The following is a 23,474-nucleotide window of genomic DNA, read 5'->3' on the forward strand; positions in this document are numbered from 1 at the left end:
AAATAATAACTATTCTTTCGACTTTTGAAGAAAAATTGGTTTATCAACTCAACAAACACTGCAATCTTTAGTCAGAGACTTCCACTGGTTATGTGACTCCACTTTCTTTACGTTTTCAGCAGAAAAATACAATGGCCAAATCTTTTTAAACTTAACTTCCATCACTTATACACTGGAGTAAATATGTGACTGGTATAGACTACAAGTAAATTCTGAATCATGAAGACCCTTTTTTAACTTTCTGGAATTCAATTTATATTTCATATTTTTTATATTATGGTATCTACTTTAATCCATCACATTAAAAAAAAAAAAAAAAGGAAAAAAAAGATTTTTTCCCCCTTAACAGATTCTAGGTTAATCCATGGCATTATTGTGTTTTTTTCTGGTAATAACATTCTCTACTACCTCTTTCTAGAGGCAAAAGTATATTCCATATGACTTATACTGACAACTAGAAACCCAAATCCATCCAGAAGTAACTAAACAAAGTGATGAATCTCTCAGTACTTGCATGATTTTCTACTGATAAGAAAAAAACGTAGTTAGAATAACTAAGCTGATTATGCCTTCTCATGCTGGTCACTGATTGCCTGTGCTTTCTGCTATAAAATGGCTAGGAGAAACTGCACGTCACTCACCAAATTGTATTAAAATACACTCAGCCAACAGGTGTGCTTAAATAGCATAAGAAAATAACAGATGACAACTCCATTCTGGTAAGTAAAGACCCAGAATAACAAACAGTTCACAGCTGGGGAACAGAGCATACCTTAGATGGGTCCATGATGACAGTAGGCACAAAGTTTAAGAAGATGTGATTGCAGTCAGTGCGCACATTGGTATTATTAAAAGCCACCTCCAATTCATCCATGGCTTCCAAAAGCAATCGCTCTCCCTCATTTTGCAGATACTCAAAGGAGGCTTCCTGCCACAGATCATCAACAAACAATTTACTTTCTACTCAAAAAGCACAACCCAAGAATACAGTGTTGGAAAAACTGTAGAAGGGCTTGATTAAGAAAACAGGTTACATTAGTTTCAGCCTGAAATGCAACTCTACCGCAGATCTATCACAATCACAGAGCTAGTATTCCTTCTGCCTGGATTCACGTACCCGGCTGAGTTGTGCCCTCATTTAGGTCAGCATAAATCTGAACCTGGACAGCGCAAACCATTACTGCAGTAGCGCAGGAGCATCACAGAGAAACAATGATCAACTCAAAAAGCAAGGATTCCTGACTATCCACTTAGGCCACAAAAAAAAATCTCCTTGCAGTACAGGAACATTAAGTCTTTGAAGAAGTACTTCTGTAGAGGCACACTAGCAGAGAGAGGCCAAGCATCTGCAGTTCTTCATATAAGTGTATACGCTTGCACGCAGATCCTCAGAATGACTTGCAGCGTTTCATATGCTATCTTGGAAACAGTGTTTGCAGGGGCAACAGAACTCACCTTGGTAACCAGGTCAGAATGCCTTATAATAGCCCTCACGAAGAACCTGTAGTCTGTCACTTCTGTTCCCACTTCCACTTTAGCTGCTCCCAGGTAGAGATGCATTTTGTGGTTGGCACATGGAATGGCAGTGAGATCAAAGTTTCGCATCCGGTTCAATTCTAGCTGAAAAGCCAGAGCTGGCTCCAGATGACGGTAGATCCTATCTTCCTCAAACTGGAAACATCCAACATAGCATGGGGAGAAAAGGGTGAACGAGAGGAGGATGGGTTAAGAAGCTGGAACACACAAGACGGGGAGAACTAGACAGTAGTCATTATGAAATTTCATATATAGCTAAAAAGCTAAAAATTCAAATGATTTTTGCCTGAGATTTTTTTTCCTGATGCACCAGCATCATTATTACTAAGGGCTGTCTTGAAATTGTTGCAATATTGAGAGAAGACGACAGATTGCAAGTTCTTGAGCTTACTCCCTAAAACACCCTCTTTTTCCACAAGAGCCCAGAAAGTTTGGTATCGAATCATCCTACAGGTTCCAACCTCCCCATGCTTCACTGCGGCTAAAATCTGCAAAAACAGAAGCTTCAAGCTAGGCTTCCAAGTGCATATTTTTTAATCCAAAATTATCAAAGACTCATCATTCTAACTGACATCAACTGAGCGTGTGGTGGATGCGCCTAGAAGAGGAGGAGAAAATTCTGCACTGTGTAGTTTTTAAGTGGCTCCCTCCCTCTTAGACTGGCATCTAACAACTGTGTAAAAGGAGGATAAAAGCTAACATTCAGAGAAAAAATCTTAACATATATCTTACCTTATCCCTGGCACGGAATGTGAAAAATTTTGGAAATTCCCTCTGTTTGAAAATAAAAACAGTTATGTTAGCCCTCCAAAAGTAAGCTGTTTGATCTACCCAGAGAGTGCTCACAGGCCAGACCTGGAGTGGCACCACAGCAGGAGGATAAAAGTTGTTGAAAGCTACTTTTACAATATGACAAAGGGCGGTGGAACATCATGTTACCCTCAACAAGGCAGCAGGGGTAGTTTAAGCCTGTCTTCACTATTAATGCAATAGCTGCCACTTGATTGGCTTTTGATTATTATTGTCTATTACCAACAGACAGTAAGATTGAACTGTCCAAACCTCTTCTAGTTCTACTATTATTAAGATTATTGTGGAAATGTTTGGGAGCCTTACAATGAGATTAACGCCCTGTTATGTAAGGTGAGGCACACAAAATGATGTTTTGTATTCTATAGCTCTCTTCATACTACTGCTACTAGAAATATTCTCTTCCCAAGGAAAACAGTGAGTTCTAACAGGAAACTTTATTCTTGTATATTAAACAGCACTCTGCAAAAATCTACAAAATATGTTTACTATGTTTACTGGGTGGAGGAACTTTTGTGAAAGCCTTGCACCAACATAAGAACATTGGCCATTTATGCTAAAGGTGACAGCAGAGAGCATATACAACTGGCCAGAATCATGTAGTAAGAAAAAAAAAAAAAGGAGGTTATCTGACCTGGTGTCACTGAATTTCTGAATGAGTGACAGTCACATTTTCAGTATCTTCGAAAAACAGACAGCTCTAGCTCGATCCAGTACAACAACCATTGCATGATGACATAGTATAAGGCTCCACAGAGCAACACAGCTTTTAATGGTAGAAGCAACTAACGGATCATCTTCTCTACCTCCTATGGAGAACAATCCCCAGAATTTCACCTGAGGACTCTGCTGAACAAAGTAACCTATATTTGACTGGAGTATATCTTCCAGATTAGCCACTGGTACAGGAAATCCTGCCACTGAAAATCCACGCAATGGACAAATTTAGGTGAGCCCATAAGTATCAATAATACTCCAAGAAATAATCACACAGAAGACACTTTCATGTTTCCTCACTTTTCTTCCAGATCCCTCCTACCTGTCCTCCTCTGCACACTGCCAATTTCTCCTAACACCATCTATGCTCATTCTATCACTAATGTAATTGCTTTCGAGGCATTTGACTATGTTGTGGGCAAATGTAACAATTAGACGTGCACACACACAAAAATTCTCAGTTCTTTGGTACCAAAAACCAAAAGAATGATCCATCTCCTAGGCAGAAGAATTATACCCCTGCTGTGTTCTAATCAACCAACCATCATCAAGACAATCAAAATAATTTGCCTAAATTAGCCAATCAAGACACCCTGCAAATCGCAGAATGTGAAAAGCTACAACAGAAATCATCATAGTTGATTATTATACTAATAATCACGTTAAAAACCTAATGAGATGAGGAAATTGGAAGCTTGCTGGAGCAACTCTCTATTACCTCGGCATGCTGGGAACTAATTATATAGACTGTAATTAAAACAAAAACAAACCCAAGCCCAGGCCCTGGCTAAGTTAATAGTTGGTCCAGTAATAAACACAATAGAATAGGAGATGGTAATAAAGATTGACACTCACAAAAGATCCCAAAGGTATTCTACAAACTTTCCAAACAGATGACATACCACAGTGTATCCTGTGGCTTAGGAACAGCAACGTCTTAACAACGGATGGCAAGCAACTCAGCTCAGGGCAAACACAAGCCTGACTTTTGGGTAAAAGCACGTTCAGGAGAACTATACTGATCAACCTTGCAAGCACAGAAGACCATTCTGAAGGCTCAAAGTAACTCTCCAAACCTCCATGATTTACCATCTTACTTACACCACAGCACAGGGTTACGTTCTCCCTAACCCTTCCAGGAAGACTGGGGTCTAGTGAAGGCCACTCATTCAGAGGTCGAGTTCTACAACGCTCAGCCTGCAGGCTCACAGCCTTCAAGTAGCATTTGATGAATCCCTGAGTTCACAACAGGGATCCACAGAGCTCCAGAACAGCTTGTGCAAGGACAGCAGAGACAGGATGTCTGACCAGGTACCTCGATGTGAGTGTGTGGGACAGGTGGAGGATTCATTCAGAACCAGTGACTGACAAATTCAAAAGGAAGGAATAGATCTAGTGTTTTCTTCTGCGCATTCGTCAATGAGAGCTATTCTCAGCTCTCTTCAGTGTCCCTATCTATCCCCAGGGGTCAGGACCACATCTCCTACAGAGCCAAGGTGTACAGATATACTCAGCCCAAACTGGAGCTTATTTTGCATGTGCAGGATGCCGTTTTGCAAATAGGAGACAAAGCAGAATTCCACCGTCTAGGAAAAGAAAGTCCATGTTCAGTGCTGGTGACTACTGGGAGACCCACTTTCAGGCACTCTGAAAGACCTTCTTTATCTGAGAAGTAAATATAATCACATGCCCCAGCTTTGTATCATGTGGCCTAAATATCTGTTAACTGGAAAATCTTCTGCTATTGTTTACTTGTGACTGACAACTTTCCCTGGTATTTCACCAAAGCCTTACCCTGCTTTCTGCTGCTTTCAAGCTCTAGGGTTAAATTAAAGTTGGTATTCAGTTGCCATTTTACTTCGGTATAGAGCAAAAGAAGGGAGAGGAGAAAAAACTAAAAACCAAGGCCACCAGTGGTGAGCTTGCTAGTGCATCCACAAATTTTGGTTGAAAACCAGGTGACTAGATACCACCCACCAAAGAGCAAGTCAAATTTTGTTCTAAGATATTTTGTAAAGATACCTGTTTTTGTTAGCTCTTTCTTTAACTTAAGCTACTACTCCAATTACTCAAGTGGTCTCAACTTTTTCTGGGATACAGGGCCAGGCATTACTGGCCTTAGAGTGCTGCTATTACCTTCTTCTGAAAATCGGGTTTGTTTAGTTGTATGGAACAGCATCCACACTCTGTTTAAGCTGAAGGGAGAAATTAAAATTCAGCTAGAGTCGCAGCTTTAAGCTAAGATATTGAGCAACAACAGCAACAAATCACTGGTATTTCAGTTTTTTGTTTGTTTTTTTTTTAAGAAAAAAAAATACCCACATACATGCTGGCAGTTTGACAAGAGAGTGTTTAGCCAAGCAGCACTAGTATCTGGATACCCAGAGGCTGATTTAGGGCCAATCCTAGAAGTGAACATAAGTTTTACCAATGACTTGATGAGAACCAAAGGAGGCCATCAAAAGCGTCTACAGCAAAGGGTGAATTCTCAGCAGAGGCTGTGGCGGTCTCTACCAGCTAAGGTTTTGCTTTGGGATTTAGCTGTTCCCTGTACGTAAGACATGTCCTTCCTAAGAGCACCCCTCCTAGAACCATAGTGGGGAATCACCCATTTCCCATAACTATCCCAATTCAGGCATTATTCAAGTCTGTTAATCCAGGGTAGTAGATGAAATGTAGAATACCGTGCGCCTGCCTGAGACTGGGAATTTGGATTGCTTTTTGCGAGGACTCCGTCAAGTCTTTGCCCTCTTTCTCACCGTTGTTTCATGCTACTGTGTTTATTCATAGGCTCTTATTTTTCATTCCCCAAGTATCAATTCTATTCTCTAAAACTTCTAGTTTTCGTTTCTAACATCCAACTGATAACTTCTTAGCCTTTATTATTAAATTAACATCCATTAATAAACTGTAAAATAGGCAACTTCCGAAGACTACAACGCGACTTGAAAGTATTTAATTCCTAGTGCACTAACATCTCATACCAGTGACAGTTCTGAGCTTTCAGACTGGCATATGACACTGCACAAGGATCACCCCACAAGGGCAGATGCTCTCTCTGCACTACCACAGCCAGTGATTCCCAAGCGGTGCTATCCACATTTCTGCTGATTTATAAACTAGCTTTCTTTTAGTAAAACTTGCCAAACCTTATTTCTTGAACACAGGGTGAATTTCTTGCACTTTCAAGATTCTTAAAAACTTCTAGAGTTGTGAAGTACATATACAATGAATAAAAATCAGGTTTGTGCCTTACATTGCCACCTTGAAAGCAGGGCAAACTAGCCCTCACTAGAGAAAGAAGTAATTCGTAGCAGTAAGAGCACCAAATATTTTCTGCATCCCTAAACCATTACGTCAAAGTTAGTGAATCTTCTCAATCACGTCTCTGAGTTATTTTAAAATCAGTGAGAAGCCTAAAGAAATCACTACACTATGTAAGAATTGCAAATGTAATCGTATAATTACATTTTAGAATACAAAACAATACAGGAACAATCAAGATCTTTATCACGGTGTCAGAGTCATGAAGTCAGCCAGGTAACTAGGGACTCTCTAGCATTGCACTCGCCTCACTGAATGCAACAGGCCTGCTCCTGTATTTGAAGTTAGATGTTTGTTTGAATACTTCACTTGACCCCGACACCAGTGTTGGCATTAATTAAACATCTCACTTAGAACCAAATATTATTGAGCTTAGTTATGAGAAGCCTCGAGTCACTTACATGTCTCCCGGCCTCAGGGCATGAATGTCACAGTTCTAGAACCTTTTTACTTACATGAAATCTCTGATCGACCTCACAGTTGACCTGTTTCCTGAAGTCCTTACAAAGGAAAGCCACCAACATGGCAGGGGGGAGGGAGAAAAAAAAAAAAGCAGAAGAAAGCTAGCAATTAGATGAAAATTAAAAATGAATTAATTCAAGAATACAAGAGGTGTCAAGATTGTTTACAATTGTAAATTAATTTTCTTATGCAAATCCATTAAAACTATCTCAAATTTTAGAGAACAAAAGCAGTGAAAAGAGAACTAAATATAGTTAATACAGTATTTAACTTGGAAAAAAAAACACAACAAATGTCAGTGCTATTTTGAGCTAGAAACCAAAGAGTTCTAAACAGCATGAGAGATATCAAAATACCTTCTGTGCTACAAGAAAAGTCAGCCTCCGAATCCCATGTTCAATCAGGACTGATTTCTGTAAAAACAAAAGGTTTAAACCAAGATACTGGGATTAACAGAAAAGGAACATATCAAAAGCAGGTGCAAGTCTTCTATGATCTGGAAAAGATCCTCCTGCACCTATGCACCTGTGCTGTGACTTCCCTGCCCATTTCAAGTGCTGCTATGAATATTTGTCAGGTCTCCTCTCTTCTGAAAAGGGCTAAAATCTGGTAATTTTGCTCCTCTTCCTAACACTTTTTCCTCTCCCCTCCTTTTTCCAATTTAAAAACAAGATACACACACACAACACAGAAAATGAAAAAGAAACAAGAACCTTAGCTAAACTAGGAACAAAACCACCCCTTTCGGCTTGGACTGAAATGTTTTACTAAGGTTAAGCCCTTTGAAAATAAGCATCAGTGACTACATTCATGGCAAGAGGAAGAAAATAACTTTAATAATGGCATGATTTAAAAAGCAAAAACTGTTATTGCTTTTAAAATTCCACAAGTGGCAGACAATAACAGCATAGCAACAGGATTCTGATTACATTGTAATAATGTGGGTCTCACAGCAAGTCCACAGCTATTACAGAGCGATTAGCCATCAGCACCTGGAGAAACTCCATTTACACTGACTGCCTCAATCTCCTCCACAAGTCATTTACAAGTATATGATCCTAATTTCTATTAAAAAAAACACAACATGCTGGGACTAGAAGATTATTTGGACAATTTGGATCAACCTATTTCATAGTTTAATGTGTTTTGGATTTTTTTTTTCTATTTCTTTCCTTTTTTCCCCTCCCATAAAACGCCTGGAGCATGATTAAGCAGATGAAAAGCAAAACTAGTTTTAATTTTTATATTTGATTACTTTCTTTGCTTAAAGAGACAGGAAGCTGCTGAAGCAGAGTGGATACCAGTCCCATTTTGGGATGCCTCATTTCTGCAGAATGCATTACCACCTCCCACACTGGGAAGAGAACTCACTAACTCCTCTCTCAATCCTTCCATAATCACTGCAGGTACCATGGATGCCGCAGGGTCTCGGTACTTCACAGGCGATTCATAGTAACAACCCAGTGAGGGGTTCTTCATACCAGTCAGAGAAGCAAAGGAAGGCAGACACTAGAGGGCAGAGTGGACACAAGGGGACCTAACCCCAACGCGTGTCTTTTTTCCAGAAGTGACCACAGGACTAGTATTTCATACGCTAAGGTGAATCCCTTGCTTACAAAGGGGCAACAGAATGAACAAATCAGCTTCCACCGTCGGCCAGAAACACCACACTAGATGGATGCTCCAGCATGCCAATAAAAAGAGGAACAAGTCTAAATTGCACTAAGACTATTGTGATACACAGATACAGGCTATTTTAATGTCACTTTGCTTGCCTCTTACTGATATAATGTAACAGGGATAATAACAATTTAGTGACTCTATTCACATTACTATTAAGAGAGGGGTACTGCACACTCCTTCAGAGCATCTGGGGATAGATACTGAAGATTCACCCAACACATTTAAAAACTTAAGGGTTGGTTGTTTACCCTATCAAAAATTAAAGGGAAAGAGTCCTGGGCTGATGGATGCACCATTGGGTACTGCAAAGAGAAACAATGAGAGCTTGCTGTTATTCACTGCCTATCCCAGAGGCTTCAGAAAGGTGCATTTACATCCAGTCAAAGAACTGATAAGGTTTTAGATGAAATAAATTAAGGACGCGAGTGTTCCATTCATTTACTTATTTTGAGGAAAAAAAAAAAAAAAAAAAAGTCTGAGGAACACCAAAGACTTTTCCCAAAGTAGACAGAACCGTCCTGCAAAATCATGCAGTTCCAGAGAGACAGAGAGGACCTAGGGAACTTACCTTGCTTTGCGTGAATTCTCTGAACATGGCTGCTAGCCCATCATCATCAACGTCACTGTCAGTTTTAATCGCAACATTAAGAATGTGAATGGGCTCCTCGCGGGCAGTCTGCAATTTAAAGAAAACATTCTCCATAAATTAACTGTTAACAACATAACATCTGTGTATTCTCAAGAGGCCCCCTAAACACACCTCTAAAATACAGGTCCCCTAGGAAAGAAATTGCCTCAGCAGCACCTGCTGTAACCCAAGTAAAATTATGAAGGAAATCCTTGACCAAGCATCCCCATAAACCCATAATTTCACAAAAGAGTTCATGTCCACAAATAGCAAACAGGTACTTCATTCTGACAATCGGATTCTGATGATCACACTTGACTAGGCTAACTTAAGTGGGCTTCAAATAGATTTTAGGTGCAAGAGGAATGCAGGGACACATCCTCTCTTTATAGGATGCAGTACAGGAGGGCAAAAAAAGAGGACTTTGGCATTAAAAAGGGTAATGAAATTTAGTAAATTCAAAGTATTAGGAACAAAACAAGTGTTTTCATATCTACAAGAAAATGAAACAACGTGGAAATGTTAATTACATAACAGCTCTAAGAAATGACAAAGAAAGCATTTAAGAACTTGCAGTTAACTCTGATAAACTGAGTCTGAACAGGAAATTATCCTTGGTGAGGGGGAAGTAAAGAGGGGAATTAGAGGACATCAAGGTTGACGGTAATATTTTGGGACAAGGCTACAGTACGTAAACGCATCAAGATCAATGGATCAGTTGAAAACCAAGCCCTATTCTGAATCCACACTATGTCCAAACAGAGCTTCTAGCTGTTGAGAGGCAGGACAGAGCAGTGGAGCAGCTACCTGTCTCTAAGGGCAGCAGCTCTTCTATCCCTAAGCATTATAAACTAGCTGCTCCTCTGCACCTGCTATCCATGTCACTGTAAAAAATGTAGGGGTTCCTCTCACCTTTTCTTCCTAAAAGCAGTTCTAAGAGGCAGAAGAGAGGGAAGAATCAGGATGTAAGCTGACAAGGAAGGATGTAAGACAGAACATATGGCAAGTAAAGGCTGTTAAACATGTACTACAACATCCCTATGCACAGAGAAGGCCTAGAAACCAAACCATGGGTCCAAACTCTCAGTTACACTGCTGTGGATCCAGTAATTCTACCAACATTAAAAATTACAATACAAATTTACAGGGAGAGTAAAAGACCTGGCCATAGTTTCTGAATACGGAAACGGTCACCTACTTTGAGTTGCCTGCTGCAAAACAAACAAACCATATAAATAAATAGATAAAGCTCTTAACTCCTGCTTCCAGCACTCAAACCAGTGAAAAGTATCTAGCCTGCAGTCATTGTGGCATTTTGCATGCCTTCTATGTTCAACCCAAGAGCAATCTCAAGAGGGAAAAAAAAAAAAAAAAAATTACCGTACCTTTTCTTCATCATACAAGGAAGCATGACCAGCTTCAGGGAAGGTTGGACTCTGGGGAGGAGAGTCACAGAAGCAACTCATCACTTCATCAAAGATTCTGAAATACACCAGAGAAGTCATAAATATGCTGCTGCAAACCCACCAAAAGCAAATAGCACTAAAGTCCACAAATCACCTTGCTAATGGGGGCAGGGGAGAACAGGACTCCTTCCCTTTGCAGGACTGTAACTCAAAAGACAGGGAGGCAATACCTCCCCAACCCCAAATAGAACCTGGATCTTCCAACACAAGTCAGAGACCTTATAGTTGCAGGCCCTCATGACTGCCATGGGCGCTGCTCTCTTTTGCCTATACCAAGAAGTTTGAAAGCATAAAGAACACATCCTTCCACGTACATACACGCATGTATAAGAACATTAGAAGGAATCAGCACATTTTGCTAATGATCTCCAAAGCAGCAGAAATTCAAGATGCTGATCCTTCAGGTTGCAAGCAAACTGCTCTTACAACATTTTGAAACTTCCAGTTATCTCAGGCAGACAGAGGAGAAGACCCAAACAACCCTCCACCTGATACCCCAGAAACTTAGCAGACAAACATAGGATCACTTAAACCTGATTCTAGACAAAGGTAAAGATTTTGTCCAGTTCCATTTGGGCCCACCTAGGAAGCTGAGAACGCAAATGACAATAGTTGCCCTTCCCCACATACCTGACAAAATCTTCAAAAGTGCGGAAGGAGACCATTCCGCCCATCCGCTGGCACGGTGGAGTGAACGAATTGTCTAGCAGTACATCACTCACGCTAGCTACATGGACCATCCCATAGTGATTGAGGTTGGAAGAGAAGGACATTCTAAATGGCAATTCAATAAGATCACAGTTAGTAAAGACAAGGCGGAAAAAAAAAAATCACTGGAAAAAGATGTGTGTGCGTGTATGACCACTTCAAGTGTGGCTGTTTATCCATTGTAACTGTTGCATGATCTATTAGACTCTTCAGCATGCCAGACCTGTTGTGCTGTCTTCTCCAAAGTCACTGCAATGCAGGCATGTGTGTCTGATACCATTAATATCCTTACCTGGATGTCCTCCCAACATTCAGGAACAGTCATAGGGTTAAAAAACGTTATCACCCTTTAAAAAAAATATTTCTTAAGCAGTCTACTGAGATGACAGGTTAAATTATGACTATGCACAGCTGAAAGCATTGTTACTCCTGTAGGTATGATTTGCTTTACACGTGAATACTGAGATAAACAATTGTACTAAGTTTTGGCACTTCAAGATTTACTAAATCTTGACAAATTTAAGTTAAAGTGTATTGACCCATATTCTCTTAGCACTTCTGCAATCTTTCTGACACTATAACTTATGCCCCTCAAATGCACAGCAGGATACAGTGACCTCTCAACAATTCTATGGGGTTTTCTACAAGCTTCCACTAGAATTGCTACCCTAACCAAAGTCCTAGCCTTCCACTTTAACTGCTGACCAAATTAATGTGCTCTTTCATCTAATTTAATCCAGACTTGGAAAACATTACAAGCCTCCCACACATGTTTTTTATTTTTGTCATTTTTGACTGCTAAAAGGTAGCAGTTGCTACATACAAGCAGTTAGCCACAGAACGCATCTATCTTAAGGCAAAGGACCAAGGAAACAGCGCAGAACTCCAGATCCACCTTTCTCCAGGTGAGACCTCTTACTATGGTTATAATCATGCTTATATGCCTGCTGTTGAAGCAGTGAGATACAGCACTGTAAACATATCCCTCATAAAGGACCAGTTCCTGACTTAAGTGAGGAGGACTGGAACAGATTTAAACAAACAGAGGAAGGCATGATGTAAGAGACTTCTATTTAAAGAAGGAGCACGTTCACTTTAAAGGTCAGCTTTCTTTCCCATGAGGGGGCAAGATCCTGAATATATTAAAGTATCACTAACTTCTCATACAGTTCAAACGCCATGGCAGCATACGCTGGCTGTGAAATAATTTGTGCTGTTTTGGGGGTTGTGTTTTTTTGTAAAGATCCACCATGTTACAGTGAAGACTACAGAGAGAGTTTCTCTCATACTGAACAAAGAGCATACTACAACTACCTAGGCGTCCTTTCTCTAGCTACCAGAATTGAGGAATAATTCTTTCTAATTTCTGAACTACCGACTCATCTTAATTCACTGGAGGACCTACTTCAAAAGCTCCCTGCAACACAGTGAGACTTTCAAGCTTGCTCTGAAGAGACGGAAATGACCGGCTGGCACATAGCAGCACTCGGTGACACGGGAACAGTTTACTGTCGCTTGCTTCATTCCCCCACGGGCTTAGGAAGACACTGGCAAAGCTAAGCTTCTGTCCTCCCCAACTGGTAACACAACAGGAGACACAAGGCAATGGGAAAGAACCAGGGCACTGATTCAGCACAGCACATGCTTAATTTACATCTTGCAAAGTCAAAAAGATGCTCAACTGCTTTACTGGCTCAGGCCCCAGCTGCATAGCAGGCAAATTAAGGGCCCGATAACGCTGTGCATGGCACTCAGCCACCCAGATTCAGGACCAACACCAAACCGTGCATTGCTGACATTGCTTCTTACTAGTTCTTCCGAGATTTCTTTCTTTTCACATACAGAAAATCAGTCTGATATGGTCTTAAGTATACTGCTAATAAGTCTAAAGTATCATCAGTTTGATTAATAGTGCTCTTCACGTTTCACTCACTCTAGGTTTCTGCAATTTATCTCTGATTAAGAGCCATGAGACTTTCAAGCCCATTGTTACTATTTTTCCCTAAATAGGCTTGTAAGCAGTAATAAATAATAGGTATTCAAATTTTGAAATTTTCAGGACATGCCTTGGTGTACATTTCTTACCACTGATACAAAAAATACCACAGAACAATAACTAAACAAAAAGACAGCAGACATTTTTCATATATTATTTAAAACAAGAAATACTTTTGAACTGAGACAAGGGAGGAAAAAATCAGCATCTGAAACACAACAAAACATGCTGTCAGCTGTTTGAGATGTAGATTCATCTATGGGGTGGGGGAGGTAAGACAGCCTCAACAAATTCCGAGCTGGTTGCGGAAAGCCGAGCAGCCCCAGGTATGCTCTCGTCCAGAATCCAACGCCTGGCCCACTGTGACGCCCTATCGAGGGTCAGCAGCTGGGAGTCAAGCTCCAAAAAAAGAGAGACCCAAGAAGTAGTGTTCTGCTATAAGTTCACTGTATATCATACAACAGATGAACTAACGCACCTGGCAAATTTAAGTTTAAAGCTTGCCACATGCAAAGCTGCTTTTCAAGGGTAAAGAAGAGCTGAAAACATGTTTTAGACAAAGGCAGAAGGGAGAGGGAGGAAGAGTTATGGTTGAAAGCTTCTCAAGTAAAGATAAGGGTACTAAAACAAAACATGTTAAAACAGTAAGTATTAGGCTACTTCTTTCTAGTCTTTCTTTTCAAATTTTAAAAGATGACAAGTACCATACCTGTTTAGCGTGGGGATGTTCCCTCTGTAATCAAACAATCACAGTTAGTTACAGATTGGTTAGTGAAAGCTATAATAAAGAACTATTATCATGCTGATACACAGACCAGCAACAAATTTACAAATTACTGAACAAAATTTGTCAACCATCAAGAAAGAGGCAGAATTCAATTCCATTGACCCTGAAAAGGCACCCACCACCTGACTTCGCTTGCCATGGCTGCTGTGGGAATGAGCGCAGATCATGCACATAACATGCAAATATATCACAGGAAGACATGTAGTATTTGCAAGGTACCCTGCATTTCTACAGCATCTCTTTATCATATCACCTTCAAGCCCTTTGCAGACACCAAGCAAGCTTTACAAGCAAGACCAGACAGGGAAGTCTGCACCCCCTGTCAGAAGGACGAACTACAGCACAGAAGTAAAAAGTGACCCCGTTACATAGGAAGACTGCATCAGCTCCAGCAAAGGAAACCAAACCCTCATTGCCAAACCTCTACTTTAAGCAGCCGCTCACACAGTGGCTCCCAAAACAGTGCAGAAATAAAGCAAATAAGCACATAAACACCATATAGTACTTCGCATTTTCAGCGATCAAGACCCTGAGCACCAAAAAGAACAAGCAGAACTTGAGGCTAACTTCAGGAAAAGTTTACAGTTCCTTTTGTAACATCAATTCAAAACTCCTCAGTTTTGCATGCAGACCAGGACTTAATGGCGCAGAGAAGACAGAGAGGAGGTCAAGGGCACGTTTGCACACTAGCATAGGAACAGAAAGGTCTAGCCCATGCTAGCTACATTCATTAAAGCAGGAGGTGGAAAATTGCTCCAAAGAGATGCAGGAATTTCTGTGATCTGACATTCAAAATAGTAAACTGAAATACAAAACACATGCACACAGGACGCTTATGTAAACAGATCAGCAAATGAGAGAAAACTGAAAGCAAAGCTTCAGGGAGCATGTATAACTGGACATTCCCCCTCCCCTTCCCTTCGGCAACCTACAGGAGGTCGAGCCACAGACCTCCTTAACGTCCTTAACCATAGGGCAAGACCCAGAGTTAACTGGGTGTTTAGTGACCAGTGTATTTCCATGGTTACAGTGCTAAGTACATCGACTGTATCTGGTCCTGCTTGGAGTGGCTTTGCCACAGGTGAGGCGTTATTCCCTGCAAGTTTATGAGCTAGCTGCATTATCGGTAGAGGCATGAGAAGTTCCCAGGATCTCTTCAAGCCATGTAGGAGGAAGCACAAATCAGGCTACCAATATATCTGTTCAACAGTAAAGATTTAATTTCATTTGGTGTCAGTAGGGAGAGACACTGTGCTGCAGAACCTGTTGTTAGGACTGAACAGGACACAAGGCCGCAGGGAGCTGACACACTTTCTTTAGCTTGGCAAAAGAGGGGGAAAGCTGCATGCGATCTGCTTCAGTTAGAAAAAAAATGGTCTGGAGAGGACTGGCTGTTCCTCCACCAGGTTCACTTGTTCTGCAGTGGTCCCTGAAAAGCCTCAGAAAACAGAGAAGGAATCGCAGCATAAGACATCGCCCACTCTGTCTCAAAAGGAGCTCCCTGTTGCCTTGCTCCAGGAAATGTTTTCAAGCCGCTCAGTGTGGAGCTGAAGAGGTCATGGCGAGAACCTCAGCCAGGAAAACAGAAGACCCAGTGACTGGTGATTGCAGAGAAGAACAGAGCAAGAACAGTCTCCAGGTTGCAGGGTTGGCTCTGTATCTACAGGCCACGAGAGCTGGGGAGGATTTTTCCACACCAGGGGCTGGATTGTCACCTGTCACTGAAACACACTAAGAGGGAAAGGTTTGATGCTTTCAGCACAACCAGGCCTTGTGAAAAGGCGTTACAAGCCACTCACCGAGCAACACCTCTGCAGTTTCCAGGGACTGCAGCAGGTCTAACATCCAGACCACCGGTTACAAACCGGCCTGCTCTGCCTTACGGCAACGTTTGTGAAAGGAGAAGCACCACAATTCTGGGAGCTGAATAAATTCACAGCTAACGGTGCACACACCGACAGTGTTCTCAACAGCCAGCTCAGGACAGCTGATCCCAGGGTCAGAAGCTCCTTCATCACATCAGCTCCAGTCCTTCTCCCTATCTCTTCTTGAACTTTTAAAAAAAGCCATTCTTCTTCCCAGCTGGGGAAGATGATCTCACCCGGAGTCTGTTCTGCACCTAAGCAGGCAGTGTGGCACGCTCCAGCGTTACGACTACTCCTCCTTTCGCTCAAGCAAACCAACCCCCCTTAGCCCCTTTCTACACCTCCTGGTTGAATCTGAATTTGCTTCCCCCTCCCCTTTTTTTAAGCAGGGGAGCTCCCCTATGAAAACGAAGGCAATGCATGCAAAGCGCCACTGGTTATATCAAGCTGTGATTGAGTGCCAGCACAGGGCAAAGCTTTTGAAATCAGGCAGCAAAGCGGAATCAGCAGAGGTCCGTTGAATAACCCACTTGTAGTTATTAACAGCAGTACCGCAGGAGAAAGAGCAATTCCACTGGCTGTGACCAGTGGCATTCCTCTTATGTTTCTTCATTTCTGCAGAAGAATCTAAACAGAAGGCTGTGAAATATGCCTCAAACCATACATTTTGATTGGGTTTTTTCCCTCTCCCTCTTTCTTTCCTTATTCTTCTGCTCCCCTTGCGATTCAGCCAAGCTGAATCTGCTACTGAAGTCCAATTTGCATAAAATTATCGTTGTTCCATTCAGTTTGCTGCCCCTTCAACAGCCCCTTCTTTGCTCTGTTGGAAGATTCTGCCCTCTCTGAAACAGGCAAGCCAAGGGAGCTGCAACATATTACTGCTGCCTGCTGTCTAATTAACATCAAACCCTCAGCATGAAACTGCAGGGATTTACAGGTGTCCTGGAATCATTTTCCCCTCCTCCCTCCTGATATCAGCCAGTCTCCCGCAATAAGAAGGGGACCTCAGGCTACCTAATGATACACTACAAGTTCTGCACTCAAGTCTCCAGGCTTATATGGCTAGAGTCCAAGCAGCACAACTGATTCAGTACCAGGAATCCAATGACTGATGCAAGAGGCCTTTTCAGCAACTACTCAAGTTCATAGAAAATGCTTCCATTTTGTAAGACATTCAAATCTTATGAATATATCATTGTAAAATGATGAAGCAGCCTACCAGGAAGGAACTCATATGGAGGTATCTATAAACCCTGACTGAAGTGAAAGCAAGTTTTGGCTTCTGATTTTTCCATAAAAAGAACCGTTTGAAAATGGCACCATGTAATTTGGCTTTCAGCCTTCAAAATGTTTTTGATCTCTAAGCAAAGAAAGAGGCTGACAAAAAAGAACAACCACCAAAATACTCCATAGATGATAAAACATCAGGAGACAGCAAAGGGGGGAATCACGCACCACTCTCAAGCCTTGACATCAGCAACAACAAATTCCAGCTAGGGTGTCAACAAACGTTTATAGCCACAGAAAGAGGAGCGATCATGCAAAAAACAAACAAAAGATAACTGAGGTGTTGATATCGAGTCCCTTGGAAATACAAAGCAACTAATGACTAGACCTAAATCCCACTCTCAAAGGCACCAAGGGCAGCAGAATTCAGTCCCAAGACTGAATTCAACCTGGGCACATCTGAGGCATTTGCCTATATGTCCACATTTCTCGAGTCGCATGCACTCCCAACTCTAAATGCAACTAGGGTTAACTGGTACTTGAAAACTTGTTTATCAAATTTCAAAAGCAAGACTTGCTTTATAACTAAGCCAGTTATCAAAACTTCTCTTAAAGTCTTTGGTGGCCTGGAGAGTATCCAGAGGGAAGCTGCAGTGCTAAAACACTCCTTTGCCTCCACCTCCCAGTGATACCTCCTGGTTTGATATTCTTCAAGATGTCTCAAGGCCGAGTGTGTCAGATAGGGGTAGCATGTGGGAGAACGGGAAGGCATGGACTCAAAGCACCGATGGAGCGGGAATGCAGGGGTAAGGCATCAGAGAGTAAGCAAAACAAGAGGCTGGGTTATACTTCAACTTCCTTTGTAGCTTAGCATCCTTGGGATGGATAACAGAGAGCTCTTTGCCTCAGATATCATTGCCATACCCCAAAATAAAGACATATCCAGTATCTCTAACTCATCCTTGTCAGCAGTTCCCTCAGCATCTGATAGCAGCTTGTTTTGTGGGAACAAGTCTACTCCCAAGTTCTTCCCTCCTCATTCTCTAGCACAGCCATTATCAGGGAAGGAGAGACCAAGAGAGCGGCTGAACAGCCTGGCTGGGGCGATGCCGTGAGTTGGAAAAAACGGGATGCGTTAGTAGGAAAATTGCCACAGCATGATTCGGCAGCGGGCTCCAAAAACAGGCTGCAGCAGACAACGTCCAAGTTTAAATTAAACCTTACAGCTTCACACATAAGAATAGTTATCCAAGGGCACAAGAGAAGGAGAGGGGGAGTTATTAGAAAGATCTTCTGTTGAAAAAGCACTATAACTACCTCTCCTTCAGCCCATACCAGACACAATGTTTCTTTGAACAGACAATCTTAAGCTAAGAAAAGGTAAGCAATGTTTCATGTGCTGTACATCTAAGAAAGGCCTTTCAGTGTCTTTCAGCTGGCTTGCCATCCTCACAAAGGAAGCTGAACTCTCTAAATACCAGTCAATATTCCACCAGCTTCCCATCTCAGCAGGGCAGTCTGAACACGAGGGAAGCAAAGAACATCTCAGAACAGGGCTCATTTCTTTCTCACATCTTCTCCCACCAGGGCTCTAGGTGACAGAAAGAGGCAGGTTACCCAAATGCAACGGGCTGTGCATATACGCATTTGTTTGCTGTACCCTGCTGCAGAATGTAGTGATCAGCATCCTATAGATACGCTTGTATCAATTCCTCCAGATCGGATTACTGCAACGCTCTCTGCTTGGAGAGGCTTGGAGACTTCATTTACTGCAAAAGGCAGCAGATGGTTACACTGCACTCCTCATCTGGTTTCCACTGGGCAGTAAGGAGTGCTCTTTTGATCTGTAAAGCCCTCTGTGGTTTCAAATATAAGAGTTTTTTCTCCCTATACCTTACCCTTGTAATCAAGATCAGTGGGGATTCTTAAGACAGGGTGTTTTCTGCTAATTTAAACAAGTAATTCTCAAAATATTGTTCTGCTCACAAACCCACCAGAAGCAGGTTGCATTTCCATGATTTTGTTATTCAGATTTAATGGTTTTTGTTTCCTCCCTGACTCCATGTAAAGCTTTATTGTGGGCAGTTGATGGAAACCATTCAGTGGCCAAAATACAAAGACTGAGCGCCTAGCTGTGACCAGTCAGACCAGAAGCAGGGCACATCAGGGATAAATAAGAATGACAGAGAATTTAAAGATTCCACAAACACAAAACCCCTATTGGTTTGCAATTTTCTCTACACTGATATTTGCTCCAGTGAAATTCAGGCTCTTAGAAGTTCACAGAAATCAGATACAAAAGGGACAGGACTTCAAAATATCTGATCAAATGCTGAAAACTTTGTGGCATCATACAACCAACACCAACTCGGAAAAAGAATGCTGTCTTAGGGCTCTCTGGAATCCCCTTCTGGTTCATCAGAGCCCAAGCGACATTTTGCTTGATCAGCTGGGATACTTAGGCTTTGAGTTGTCCTGGGAATGCATTTTTAGCTTTTCAGTGTAAAAGTTCACGCTGTGTAAGATACAGAAAAACATATGACACACACAGAACATGGCCAAAGACAACAAAGACAACTTAAGTAAGACAATGTCAAAGACAATTTTGAGATTCCAGTGCTCTGTGTCTTGGTCTCAACATAAGGACTGCCTTTACAGATAGCTTAAATCAACATACTCAGCACTAATTTAAGCCTCTAGATTTCCTGTTATCTGCTGTGCTTTAGCATAAGTAGGTGTACACTGCGAGAAGCTGCATTAAGCAACAGGAGCCAAATTCATCACTAACATACGGAGGTGCAACTCAGAGGAATTGAACCTGTCTATGTAAGCAGCGAATTTGTCCCCAAGTCTGCTTGCCTCTGCACAAGGACTGTGATGCATTTTCATTCAACCATCAGCAATGCCAATGGTTGAGAAACGGAACGGAGTTTCAGAATGTTGCTCCAGCAAATTCAGCGTAATGGGGAAAGGAAATTTCAGGATAAAGCAGCTCTCCTCCAAGCAGGTAACAATTCTCATCTTCCAGCTGACCTTGTCCAATGAAGTTTGGGCACATTAATAGAGCGGTGGCCAGCATGGGCAGGCCAAATAACCCCCAAGCAACAGAGGTGACTGAAACTAGCAAAGATAGGCAACGGAGAAAGAATGGGGAGATATAGAGCATTATAAAGAGGTACTAAAAATAGTATGCAATTATTTACAAATATTCTAGAGATGCAGGAAACAGATGAGACCAAATGCATGTTCCATTTGTATCATGAGTGCTTTGCGCTGCTTGTTGAGGACAGTCATTTATTTCTAGCAAACCAGATTCTGAAAACCATTTTATAAAACGTACTTACGGATTCTCAATGAAGCGAGACTAGACCCCATTGCTCAGCCCCACCAAAGATAAAAAAAGAAAAAGGATGTTTGGAAACAAAGGAGGGAAATAGCACTGGGACCATACTGCCAATCCAGCACAGATCAACAGTGGCACCCGGTGGCCATGGAGACTCACTGCGCCTCCGGCTCCAGCACACTCTCCACTGCCTGGGACAAAAATAAAATACCTTCCTGAGGTCCTCCAGTGCAAACAAAGAGCCACCGAGACTGACTAACCTGACAGATGCTGAAGAAGTTCTGATAATCAAGAGATTTTTTTTAAATGGCTTTAGCACGCACTAGGAGATGAGACCCTTTGTCTTTAAGGCATGGCAGTGAATAATTGATGGTTGCAACTTTCGGTTTCAGCAACCATCAAAAATATGTTATGAAAGATACTGACTGAAAGCCAAAAGTATTTCAACTGTCACATTTCTATATCAAATACGTATATACATGCATCTTTGTGTCCCCAATCAAAAAAAAAAAACAGAAAAACAAAAAAGAAAATCACCAAAGGCTGCCAGTCCTCATCAGGCTATAAAAGATTTCAGCTTCTCCAGTAAAGCCAGTTTTGAACATATAGCAGATCACAAACACTTAAAAAGGACTGGCAGAGGAGTATTGCAGGAAGGAGGAAGAAACTGATTGACTGTTCTTTATTAAAGTTTGTATTAATTGAATATTCTATCTGGAATTGCACCTTTTGGAAGGCTCAGGATTCAGCTAGAGCTGTAATTATAAAAGAAAGACACTAAACAAACTGAACTGAAAATCTGAAAATATATGAAAACTGTAGCGTATTTAAATGAATCCAAACTGTGTAAACTACTCTCCATAGCTCCTGAGGTTTTAAGTAACTTAAGAGGAGGAACTGGGTAATGTAGAGTTTTATCTTAACTAACTCGTGCTTTTTTGAGGCACTGGGAATCTCCCTTTTTCCACTAATTCTAGTGCAAGTTTTCTCTGCTGAGATAGGAAGCAGCCCCTCATAAACCTCCAACTCCAAAGGCACCTGAATACATGAGCTGACCTGTTTGGATGGGAGGTAGGTAGCATGAACTGGAACTCCACCACGCAAGTGTTATCCTTCAGCTGGCGATGCTGAACACTGTTTAACTCATAGGCAATGTATGCCCTTCGAACATACACCTGGTTAAAGAGAAACTCAATCAGCCTAGCTGTGTTGAGGAATCAGAAAGAGAGAAAGACAACAAATGACACACTGGAGAACTCAAAAATATTAAAAACCAAAACAGATGCCTCCAAAATAGCATCCAGATTGAACTCTAACTCAAACAGAAGAATTTAAGTACTGCTATTTGAGAAGGGCCAGTCTGGCAGGATAAAAGCATCACCACAAGGCACAGGGTGGGCTGACCATATTCTGTGATAGTAGCTTCACCCTCAGTCCTTTCAACTGTGCAGATCTGCTTTAAGCAAAGAAGATAATTTTAGCCAGTTCAGCTAATTTCAGCTAATCTGAAATTTTAGCCAGTTACGAACGTTAATGGTGTTAAATGCCAGATTCCAAGTGCTGGTATACAATTCTGCACAACCTATAGCTCTCGTAACCTTGCAGGGTAACAGTGATTAAAGCATAAACAAAAATGAAAGAAGTGAAAAGCTTTTCCTTTCACAGTGGGAATAAACTTACCTCCAAAGCTGCCATTCTTACCACCTGGTTACTGTGGTAGAAGAAGTTGGGTAGCACATCAAAGATGGATGTCTCAGACAAAATGAGTTTCTAGAAGAGAGTGCATAAGGCAGAGTTTTAAAAGAGAACTCCCTGTCCTGTAATCAGGATCAGGCAAAAAAACCAAAACCCCAAAATGAAGTCAAAACAAAAATCTCTGAGAAAACATTCATCACATCAGGTTTTTTATTCTGCTTTCTGACTAGTTCTAATTTCTATGCTCTTCTTTTCCATCAAGGATTAGTACCTTTTCACACTAAATGCTGGATATACATAGCAAAATGAAAGCCCTGGCAACTCTCAGTCCAAGTTCTCTGCCTGTTTACCAGAACAGAAGCCAGCTCTTACTTCCCCAATATTTTAAGTCAGCCTTTACACTGACTAATTTACAATTTAATATACATCACAATTAAGCCTTCAGTTACTAGAATAAAAAAAAAAAAAAAAAAAAAAAAGATTGTGACCCTACTCTGATGGCCCTTCATAAGATCACTGTCAGACGAGCAGAGGGCATAACCTGTCCCTATACTGTGACTGCAGTCTGATCCAAACAGGACCACCCACTCACAAAAAAAGCAGAGTCCCAGCCTGCAGACTCTTTTGAGGCTTTTGGTGAAAGCAAGTATTCTTTTTAGAGCAGATGTTCAGACACCCCATTATCAGGTAAAGCACCACAACGTGCTTGAAGGGAAAGCTGCAGCAGAAGACTGCAGTCAAAAGAGGCAAATCTTACCTGAGTTCATTAAGCACAAACTAGCAAAAGATTCAAATTCTGGAGCACTGGAGGTGCACTACTCTTCTGATATCAGTGCAATAATGAAAGCAAAAATGAGGGGGAAGGTAGGAATCAGACCGATACAATTTAAAGCCCCAATGACCTTAGGACTCTGGGTAAGATTTAAGGCAGAAACATTAACCTAAGTGACAAGGAAGCATGGAAACAAGGAAAAGAGTTTGGTAGATACCTGCAGGTTCTCAATGCAGAACTGGTGTCCATACATGTCAATGGCAGACAAGAAGATGGATTCCACCTGGTTGTGACGCAGCTCGTAGGACGGCAAATGGGAAGCAATGAGAACCTGGTAAATAACAAATGCAAGGTGTGTCAGTGAAAGGAGCTATGCTGGGCCATCAGTAAGAGGGTGCAACTCCAAGGCAGCAAGCTCCATCCCAGAAGAGGTAACTGGTTTCCCCTGTGAATTC

The 23,474-nt window shown here is 41.6% G+C and overlaps 1 protein-coding gene across 9 annotated transcripts in view; it reads right to left on the reverse strand.

Annotated features, from left to right (window-relative positions):
- Positions 1 to 23,474, reverse strand: part of ACACA (acetyl-CoA carboxylase alpha) — a 154,236-nt gene that overhangs the window by 72,633 nt on the left and 58,129 nt on the right. For 5 of the 9 annotated variants that reach the window (XM_068910467.1, XM_068910463.1, XM_068910468.1 and 2 more), the window contains 12 exons: positions 23,237 to 23,350; positions 22,233 to 22,322; positions 21,609 to 21,727; positions 14,040 to 14,063; positions 11,257 to 11,400; positions 10,546 to 10,642; positions 9,101 to 9,208; positions 7,206 to 7,262; positions 6,843 to 6,887; positions 2,269 to 2,310; positions 1,456 to 1,671; positions 773 to 928 (listed from right to left, as the gene is read on the reverse strand). In XM_068910467.1, the coding sequence (XP_068766568.1) occupies positions 773 to 928; positions 1,456 to 1,671; positions 2,269 to 2,310; positions 6,843 to 6,887; positions 7,206 to 7,262; positions 9,101 to 9,208; positions 10,546 to 10,642; positions 11,257 to 11,400; positions 14,040 to 14,063; positions 21,609 to 21,727; positions 22,233 to 22,322; positions 23,237 to 23,350 (1,212 nt within the window). The remainder of the gene's footprint in view (positions 1 to 772; positions 929 to 1,455; positions 1,672 to 2,268; positions 2,311 to 6,842; positions 6,888 to 7,205; positions 7,263 to 9,100; positions 9,209 to 10,545; positions 10,643 to 11,256; positions 11,401 to 14,039; positions 14,064 to 21,608; positions 21,728 to 22,232; positions 22,323 to 23,236; positions 23,351 to 23,474) is intronic. The other 4 variants (XM_068910465.1, XM_068910470.1, XM_068910464.1 and 1 more) reach the window with 3 other exon arrangements.

Source organism: Struthio camelus, chromosome 16 (genome assembly GCF_040807025.1).
Source record: "Struthio camelus isolate bStrCam1 chromosome 16, bStrCam1.hap1, whole genome shotgun sequence".
Classification (NCBI taxonomy): domain Eukaryota; kingdom Metazoa; phylum Chordata; class Aves; order Struthioniformes; family Struthionidae; genus Struthio; species Struthio camelus.